The 10,469-nt window shown below is 42.3% G+C and overlaps 1 protein-coding gene across 5 annotated transcripts in view; it reads left to right on the forward strand.

The window, feature by feature from the left end:
• Positions 1 to 7,129, forward strand: part of KAT6A (lysine acetyltransferase 6A) — a 113,340-nt gene extending 106,211 nt beyond the window's left edge. For all 5 annotated transcript variants that reach the window (XM_028526364.2, XM_028526365.2, XM_036011560.1 and 2 more), the window contains one exon: positions 1,816 to 7,129. In XM_028526364.2, coding sequence (XP_028382165.1) covers positions 1,816 to 4,487 — 2,672 coding nt within the window. In that variant the 3' untranslated portion in view covers positions 4,488 to 7,129. The remainder of the gene's footprint in view (positions 1 to 1,815) is intronic.
• Positions 7,130 to 10,469: the final 3,340 nt, after the last annotated feature.

The following is a 10,469-nucleotide window of genomic DNA, read 5'->3' on the forward strand; positions in this document are numbered from 1 at the left end:
AGAAAGCTTAGGCAGCAAAATCTCAGACATTGCTCTTAGCAATATTTTATTGGATATATTCCGCAGTCAAAGGAAACAAGGAAAAATATGTGAGACTACATCAAACTAAAAAGTTTATGCACAGCAAAGGAAATCATCAACAAAATAAAAAGACAACCCACATAATGGAACAACATATTTGCCAATACATCTGATAAGGGATTAATATTCAAAATTTATAAACCTCAACACCAAAAAAACAAACCAATTTAAAAGTGGGCAAAGAACCTGAACAGACAATTCTCCCAAGAGGACATACAGATGGCCAATAGATATATGAAAAGATGCTCAATGTCACCAATCATCAGAGAAATGCACATTAAAACCACAATGAGATACCATCTCACACTTGTCAGAATGGCTCTCAATAGATTAACAAGTGCTGGCAAGGATGTGGAGAACTCTGGGAACTCTTATGCACTGTTGGTGGGAATGCAGATTGGTGCAGTCACTGTGGAAAGCAATATGGAGATACCTCAAAATATTAAAAATGGATCTGCCCTTTTACCCAGTGATCCTACTTCTGGGAATATATCCAAAGGAACCCACGACACTAACTCTAAAGAATACAAGCGCCCCTGTGTTCACTGCAGCATTATTTACAATCACCAGCCCATTTGAAAGCAGCCCAAGTGTCCATCAGTAGATGAATGGATAAAACAACTATGAGACATTTACACAATGTGATACCACTTGGCCATAAAAAAGAAGAAAATTTTACTCTTTTCAACTAGATGGATGGACCTGGAGAACAGCATACTATGTAAGCCAGTCAGAGAAAGACAAATGCCATATGATCTCACTCATAAGTGGAATCTCAGACAGACTCATAGGTAGAGAGCAGGCTGACAGCTGTGGGGCATGGGTTCAGGTGGGGTGGAGGGATCGAGCAAACAAGGAAAAAGGGCACATGGACTGGTACAGCAGTGTGATTGCCGGGGGCATAGGGGTGCAAGGGGACTAAATGATCATGGAAAACAATACAATAAAGATTAAATTTTAAAAATTAATGGGAAATGTGAATGTACTTAATGCTACACCAGATACTTTTGAAATGACTAATTTTATGCTCTGCATATGGCACAAATTTTATTACAATTTTTGAAAAGAAAAAAATTAATGGGGAGAAAATAATGCTAAAATGAAACTTATTTCAAATAAACCATTGCCATTGGTACATCAGCTTTTTCTTCAGGTCAGTATTTGTCTAAGATCAATTGCCTTGCAGCTACTCCTGTACAAACAGCATTGACTGATAACTTGTTTTGTAGGATTGCTCAATTACACAGGATTGCCTGTGTAATGGGGTCATATTACCTGAAGTAATGATTTTTTGGAGAATGAGAAACCAGAGAGATAATATAAATTGCAAACAGAAAAAAAACGAAGAAAATAAAGACAACTTGCCTGAAGTAGATGTAATAATTGCATAGTATTTGCCTCTTTATAAAGTTCATCTCCATCTTATAGGATGATAAAAGTGAATCTTAGAGGAACTTTCTAAATCCATGTCCTCAGCAATGATGAGCTTGGACTGGTTTTAACTAATGGGTGGTAGCAGAATGCCGACCAGCATTCTTTCATTCTCCTGCCTGTTTGCATTGTGACTTTAGAAGATGTTACTAGTTAGGTTTCTTCTTTAGATTCTTAACTTGAAAATCAAGAGTTTATAATGATTAATGAAATTATTTCTATTGTACATGCTGGTCTCAGAAAAAGGCACCAGAAAATATAAGATCTTGTAACCTATTTTTATTTTTTATTCCTCCTACACAGACACTCCTATCCTAAAGCCAGTACCTGTCTTGAGAAAATGTGATGCGAAGGATTCTCCACTTGAGCCGGATACATCCACACCTATGAAAAAGAAAAAGGGATGGCCTAAAGGCAAGAGCCGCAAACCAATCCACTGGAAGAAAAGACCTGGTCGGAAACCAGGGTTTAAGTTGAATCGGGAAATCATACCCATTTCTACTCAAGAATGCATTGTTGAGCCCATTGTCCCCATTCCTAAGCCTGGACGTAAACTCAAAATTCAAGAAAATGAAGAAACTGTTGAGTCAAAAGGAGACTTGCCTTTAACTGAAGAGAGGAAGGAAGAAGAAGAGATGCACATGGAAGCAGAAGAGGTCGAAGAGGGAGAAGAAGAAGATACAACCAGCAGTGAAGTTAGAGCAGCTTCTCCAGTGGATAGCAGCAACAGTCCCGAGATGGAAACAAAAGAAGCTGAGGTAGAGGAGGAAGAGGAGAAACCCCATGTCTCAGAAGAGCAGAGGCAATCTGAGGAAGAGCAACAAGAACTGGAAGACCAGGAGCCAGAGGAAGAGGATGAAGTGGCTGTAGAGACAAACCAGAATGAAGACCATGATGCAGATGATGAAGATGATGGTCATCTGGAATCTGCAAAGAAAAAAGAGCTAGAGGAGCAGCCCATCAGAGAAGACGTCAAGGAGGAGCCGGGTGGTCAGGAGTCTTTTTTAGATACGAATATGCAGAGCAGTAGGGAGAATGTAAAGGATAAAGACGAAACAGAGCCAGACTCTGAAGAGGAACAGACTTCCCATGAGACATCCGTGGTATCAGAGCACATGCCAGGGTCTGAGGATGATCATGAGGAAGATTCAAACTCTAAAGAAGAGTTAATTGAGTTAAAAGAGGAAGATGAGATTCCCCATAGTGAGCTGGATCTGGAAACCGTGCAAGCAGTGCAGTCTTTGACCCAAGAAGAAAGCAATGAGCACGAGGGCGCCTACCAGGACTGTGAAGAGACACTCGCGGCTTGTCAGACCTTGCAGAGTTACACCCAGGCTGATGAAGACCCTCAGATGTCCATGGTTGAAGACTGTCATGCTTCAGAACATAACAGCCCAATATCTTCTGTTCAGTCTCATCCAAGCCAATCAGTCCGTTCAGTCAGCAGTCCCAACGTGCCTGCCCTTGACAGTGGTTACACCCAGATCAGCCCAGAACAAGGATCCCTGTCCGCACCTTCTATGCAGAACATGGAGACCAGCCCCATGATGGATGTGCCTTCCGTATCAGACCACTCTCAGCAGGTGGTGGACAGTGGCTTCAGTGATCTGGGCAGCATTGAGAGCACCACAGAAAACTATGAGAACCCTAGCAGTTACGATTCCACAATGGGTGGCAGCATTTGTGGGAATAACTCTTCCCAGAGCAGCTGCTCCTATGGTGGGTTATCATCCTCCAGCAGCCTCACCCAGAACAGTTGTGTTGTCACTCAGCAAATGGCAAACATGGGCAACAGCTGCAGTATGATGCAGCAGAACAATGTCCAGCCTGCTGCCAACTGCAACATCAAGTCACCTCAAAGTTGTGTGGTGGAGCGGCCTCCCAGTAACCAGCAACAGCCGCCGCCACCACCACAGCCGCAGCAGCAGCAGCAACAACAGCAACAACCAGCACCTCAGCCTCCACCACCCCAGCAGCAGCAGCAGCAGCAGCAGCAACAGCAGCAGCCACCACCTCAGCCCCAGCAGCCTCAACCCCCACCCCCACCTCAACAGCAGCCGCCCCTGTCGCAGTGTAGTATGAATAACAGTTTCACTCCAGCGCCTATGATCATGGAGATACCAGAGTCTGGAAGCACTGGGAACATCAGTATCTATGAGAGGATTCCAGGGGATTTTGGTGCCGGCAGCTACTCTCAACCGTCAGCCACCTTCAGTTTAGCCAAGTTGCAGCAGCTGACTAACACCATTATGGACCCTCATGCCATGCCTTATAGCCATTCTCCTGCTGTGACTTCCTATGCAACCAGTGTTTCTTTGTCTAATACAGGACTGGCTCAGCTAGCTCCATCTCATCCATTAGCTGGGACCCCTCAAGCACAAGCCACCATGACGCCACCCCCAAACTTGGCATCCACCACCATGAACCTCACGTCACCTCTGCTACAGTGCAACATGTCTGCTACCAACATTGGCATTCCTCATACTCAGAGGTTGCAAGGGCAAATGCCAGTCAAGGGGCACATTTCCATTCGCTCCAAATCTGCACCACTGCCCTCTGCAGCTGCTCACCAGCAGCAGCTGTATGGCCGCAGCCCACCAGCGGTTGCCATGCAGGCTGGCCCTCGGGCATTGGCTGTTCAGCGTGGCATGAACATGGGGGTTAATTTAATGCCAACCCCTGCCTATAATGTCAATTCCATGAATATGAACACCTTGAATGCCATGAACAGCTATCGGATGACACAGCCCATGATGAACAGCAGTTACCATAGTAACCCTGCCTACATGAACCAGACAGCACAGTATCCTATGCAGATGCAGATGGGGATGATGGGGAGCCAGGCCTATACCCAGCAGCCTATGCAGCCAAACCCTCATGGAAACATGATGTACACTGGCCCCTCCCATCACAGCTACATGAATGCTGCTGGTGTGCCCAAGCAGTCACTCAATGGACCTTACATGAGAAGATGAGCAAGATGAACTTGCAGTTAAAAACTTAAATATATATAAATAAAGGAACCTTTTATACTGACAAACCAGAGAAAAATGGACCTTTTTTCCAGTTAAAATATTGCTGTAGATTTAGAGGAATTTTTCTTTGGTTTATTTTATTTTTTAGAAAACCTGGTCTTCTCTTTTTGGGGGGTTCATTTTGTTCCGGGTTTTGGTTTTCTTCATAATCTTGAACATTTTACAATAGAACTCATCTAAAAATGGATTTGGGGATGGGGAAACGTGCACAAAAATCTTTTCATAATTAAAAAGAGCCTTACTTTCTTTACACACCACATGGACAGAATTTGTGTAAAAGTGAAATATCTTTATTTGAAGATGTATGTTTCCCCTCACTGTTTGCAGCTCCCAGCGTTGTTACTTTTAAATGTTATATATACATCTCGAGGGTTAACCAGACCCTCTCCTCCAAACCCGACCTTTCATTTCCTACTTCATTCCAGCAGGAGGCACTTACGGGAGACTCGGATGGGGACATGGAGAACAACCCAAGCTCCTTAAACTTATTATTATTGTTAATATTATTATTATTATTAATAAAGTGAGGCAGGAAAATGCTTCTCCTTTTAAAATCCCCTCCACTCCCTACACACACACACACACACCTCTTGAAACCTTTCCCCAAGAATGTTTCTTTATAGATGGACTTCATTGAAATGTTTGTCTTTCTTAAATCAAGTGTAATATAATTTTTTTTACTATTCCCACTCAGCACTCAGAGACACAAAAATACTGTAAGTCTCAATTAACAGCAGAATCTCAGAGGAAAGCTGTTTGCAATCCTAATTTAGCCTTGGAGGAATAGAGATGGTCAATTAACAATCAAAAAGAGGAAATTAACCTCGTGTTTTTTACCACCTGGTGAATCAGCCATAAAGCCCGTATTCCACGCAGTCTCTTGTTTTTAGTATGTACTTTGAGATGCTAAGGGTCTTGATTCTTGAGCCTTTGACTCTGATTAAATTCAGTCCCCAGTGATTAGCCTCTTACATTCTGACAGTGTTGGTGGATGACTGTACATTTCAGTGATTTGAAAATACCTGACAAACCTTTGACACTGTTTATGTTGGAAGAGATGACACAGACTGTGTGTCGTAAGAGAGATCATGTTGTGTGTTTTATAGCTACTTAAATGATACATACCTCTAGCCTTCATTTGTCTTTGAGATCCTGAGTTCATCCCCTGTGAATCAGAGTGCACCAGCCACTCACCAGTGAGTGGCTCAAGAGAAGAGGGATAGATAAACCAACCACCAGCATAGTAGGGCAAATCTGGACAGCAGGGTTTTAGCAGGCTATGTTGTTCCCAATTCCATTCTCTTTTCTCTTGTGCAGCCAGTTTGCCCATTCTCTTCCTGTTGCTCCAGGGATAGGTAAAAAATATATATATATATATTCCATCATTAGAAGATGGAAACTATTATACCACTTGGTATGTGCAGTCAAATATCCAAAAGGGGGAAGTACTGCTTAAAGAAATACCTGTAAGCATTAAATTCTCTCCTTTATTTGTACATTTTATATAGATAAATTTTTGAAGTACTAATTAGGCATTAAAGTTTTTCAAATGCACAGGTTTGTTGGTTTTTTTAATACACTTTAATTGACTTTCTCAATTAAATGTGTTAGGTAGAAAAAGGCAGAATTCCACATCTTACCGCTATCAATCCTGAGCATGTGCAAGGCTGTGTAGGACCCAGTTTCTCTGTATATACTATTCCAGTTCTCAATCATCTGTGTAGAAAGTGCACTGTGCTGCCCTCTCCCTACATCTTCAGCTATGTCATTGCTTCCTGGTTGGGGTGGGGGTGGGGTGGGTCGGGAGGGAAGTATATTGGGGGAGGGTGGGTCAAGGCAGAAGGAGAAGCTGTTGAAATGAGGGCCGTGAATTCAGTTTCTGTTGGTTTGCGGTTGTGTTTCTTTTTTTTTTTTCTTTTAAAAAATTTCAATCGGGCAGCTCCCTTTTTCCACAAGCCTTTTTGTGACTGTAGAACTATTGTAGAGAAAATGTTCTTTTCTATATTATAAAAGAAATTATCCAACACAGTAATATTGGTACCTGTCATTTTTTCACTTCTGTTTTAAAAAAAATGTATTTTTAGCAAAATAACTTGGGTAATCTTCTAAAAAAGAAATTTAAAAACTCACTGTTAGTAACTTTGATGCCTTTTAAAATAAGAGCTTTTTCATTTCATTCCATCTTTAAAATTTTTTATCTTTGTTGTAGAATATTAAAAACTATTTTAAGAAAGATAAAAAAATTCTCTTTAAAGAGATCTCTAGAGTGTGTGAATAGAGCTCCAGATGCCTCTAAAAGCCGCATGTACAAACGAAGCTAACTAAGTCTATTCCTGTCTGTTTATATTTGCTTTTCCTGTTTTGTAACCTCTTTGTACTTCGTTCATGGTGACTCGTAAGCTAAGGGGAAGGGGTGCCTAGATGCCTTTGTATTTCTCCATGTCATGCGCTCCTGGGCCAGCTGGTCTCCCTTCCTCTCCTTGTATGTAATATCACTTTTTCCCCCCTTTCTAGCAAGTACTTTCAAAAGAACTCTGTACATTTTAACATAAAAAAAATAAATTATGTTGAGCCATTTTGGATGTCCGTCTTGCATGTGGAATTTTTCTCCCAAATATCTCAAACTCCAGTTGTTTTCATGTGCACAGAGCCTTCTCGTGTGCCTCTTTATATAGCAAGTGGAAGTTCATGGCCTTTGCTTTAAAATCCAGGTTTCAAATATGTGTGTTTAAATGCCAGCAATATAGACTCTTTTTTTCTTTTCCAAAGGAAATGGCATTCTAACCTCATTTTGGATTCTTTAGGGAAATCCATTTGAAAACCTGAAGGGATAGTGATTCAGCCAACCACAGAAAGGAAGTGCAGTTGCACAAGTAGCTCTTTGGCTTGAAGTACAGCAGTGTTGCTTTCTCATTTCGGTTTACCTGATTGTGTAATCTAGGGAGATTTGCTACAGATCACGGCCCTGAACATCAAAGATCTCTTTCTGATGTTTTCTGAGTTCCTCTACTTGCCTCTAATCATTTAGAATTTTGGTTCTAAGGCAGATTCCAGAAAATTAGATTACACTTTGGGAAACTGACAGCTTCCTGGGGTAGAGAGGTGAAGCAGGCACAAATTTTAGTGACCCCCCCCCCCCCAAATTTTAATTGCTGCTTTTTCCCACTACTTGGAAATTTAGGAGGTGTACATGAATAGTATCTATTGCAGACATTTGTTCTAAACCTCATGCTACTCAAGTTTTAGGCCACAAAGTCATCATCCAGAAAGAAATGGTTTGTTTTCCTTTGATTTCTGTGCTTGCTTAAGTAACCGTGATTTGGACCCAAGAGCCTGTTGGTGGCACTACGTGATCGTGAGTGGATTGTCTCCAAAATACACTTCTTGCCTTTGCTACTGCAAACTACCTGCTCTAAGGGAAGTCAACATGCAGCAGTTTTGATTTTTCTACAAAGGAGATAGTGTGACCAAAGAATATACATTTTAAGTGTTAACACCCCCACTCTATATGACATTTAAAATGTAATTTGAATACTACAAGTCCATGTATAGCCCACTCATGAATGGTGTGAGTAGAGGAGGAGCTCTAGTCCTTTACTGTCCACCCTCCGGCCTTCCACTCTGCGGCAGAAGGCAGGGGTGGGAGGGCCGTGGGAACGCACTTGAACGTGTATATTGCTGAGACTGTGTTGCTGTCCATTTAGTAACTAGGGTCCCGGGAGTCATGTTTCTACAAGGCCCCTTGGAGCTTTGTAGAACCTAGTAGCGTGGTGACAGGTATGTGTTCACCAAAAGCCAGAGTCTGTCAGGGTGACAATTAGCTTTTTAGGTGAGAATGAATTACTGTTTCAGGTTCTCCCTGTTAACAATCTGGACAGTGTGTGGTGGTTTTTGTCCCTTTGTCTTCACACAGTGCACAGACTGTGGGTCAGTGATGGTAGCGGAAGGCGTAGTAAAGAGAAACTGTTGCACTTGGGTCACCGGCCAGCAGTGACCACGGAACGCTGTGGATGGCTTGCCGAAAAACACGCGAGAAACAAACATGCACAGAGACAAACTAGTTTCTGTGGGGAAGTAGGGATGAAATGGCCACCCCCCCCAGTGGGGAGCGTGCTGATTTACAGTCCATACCTGCTTTTATTGGGCTCATTTTGCATAATAATTTGGGTAAAGTACAGTACTCATTAGGGAGAAGTAAGGAACCATAGAAAACAAGGAACTCTGCTGGTCTATTGAGTCGGGGTCAAAGAGCTGTAAGACTTTGAGGAACAAACTTCCTCCTTGGACCCCTCTCATTCAACTGAGAGCATTCTAAACAAAGAAGGTTTCACAGTAATTTACATATTCTTTCTTAGGCCTGATCACCCGGGGAATCCGCCCTTTTCAGCACAGAGCTGCACCACCCTGTCATTGTTTTAGGCTTAGCTGGAGCAAGGGAACTAAGGCAATAAGATTTTCTCCCAGACGGTGAGAACTCAGGCTATGTCAAAGCCGAGGAGCGAGGGTCCATCACCCCCTTTTGCTGCAGCCCCCCAAGTCCTTCTTTTGGGGGGCCTCCCAAAGTGATCGTGCCTGGCTTAGGTCGTTCCCCCCCGTGGGGAATCTTACCCGTCTTTGGCTAACTGACCAAGCTTTTTGGGGTTCAGTTATGAATAGAGCAGCAGAAGCAGCATTCCTGCCAGGGAGACAAGCCCTTGTCTCCTTGCTGGCTTACGGTTCCAAGGGCGTTCCCTTAGCCTTAGCCTACCGGGGGTTTCAGCTTCTGATACCAGTCAGGGCGGTTCCCAACAAGAAACGAAGGAACTGTCCTCACTGGCAGAAGAGAGTAAGCAGGGTGGTTATGACAAGTGTGTGTGAGAGGGAAGAGCTCCATATCCTCGATGTGACTTTCAAGAAATCTGAAGATCAGGTGATACATTTCTGTAAGTGAACTCAGAAGACCACGTAGAGTAACTTTATGGTGGCTAATGTCTGGAATTCTTGAGCATGACCATTCAATTAAAAGCCAACAATCCCCAAAATAAAACCTGACTTGTGTCTTAATATGCCCTTGTTAAGGGGCAGAATGGGTTTGTTATGTAAGTTGGTGTGGTTACATAAGGCAGCACAGACCCATGGATTTTCTCTCCAGTGTGACAGCTCCAGATTGGACTTAATGAAGACTTCTTGTTACGTCAACAGGAGCCTAAACGTTGGTATACAGATTACATGAAACCTCAAGGTGGCAGGTGTAATTTTTGCCTGAAATGAGGAGAACCCTGGGGCATGATGGACTTGGGCTTTTTGAGATATTTTAAAAACACCAGACATACAGTAATGGGAAATGGTTTTCCTGCAACTCGTGAATACATTTTTTGAGTGTATTCTCAAATACACTTTGAGTAATATTGTTAGCAAGAAGAAAAATGTACTAACGTTGAACTATCTACCAAACTGATATTTCTGAAAGCCACATTTAAGCAACATTCAAATAATAGTAAACGTTCTCTGGGATGACATGGTCATTTTTCACCAACTCATTTTAACTACCCGTTTTATACATGCAGGAGATGAGCAAACACTAGCAGACGAACTTAGGGGTGAGCTATTGAAGTAACTGCCTGTGCTCCAACTGTAGAACTGTAGTGCTGGTGGAGCGCACTGGGGTGTCTATGAATATGCATTGAAAAATGGAAATTTGGCTAATGTTGGGAGACAGAAGCCATTCAGGTGACCTCCTGAGTTATTTGAATTGGCCTTAAAAGAGCTTTTGGGGACCCCAGAATCTTTTACTTTTGAAAACTTCTTTTAAAGCATTTTAATTAGTATCCTAAGTTTAAAGTCTCTTATGAACAAAGTAAAGAAAAATATACATAAAATCTTTTTGCTAGGCTTTTCCCCAAGTACAAACAAGTTCAAATTGTTTAATTACTATATTTTAAA

Source organism: Phyllostomus discolor, chromosome 11 (genome assembly GCF_004126475.2).
Source record: "Phyllostomus discolor isolate MPI-MPIP mPhyDis1 chromosome 11, mPhyDis1.pri.v3, whole genome shotgun sequence".
NCBI lineage: Eukaryota > Metazoa > Chordata > Mammalia > Chiroptera > Phyllostomidae > Phyllostomus > Phyllostomus discolor.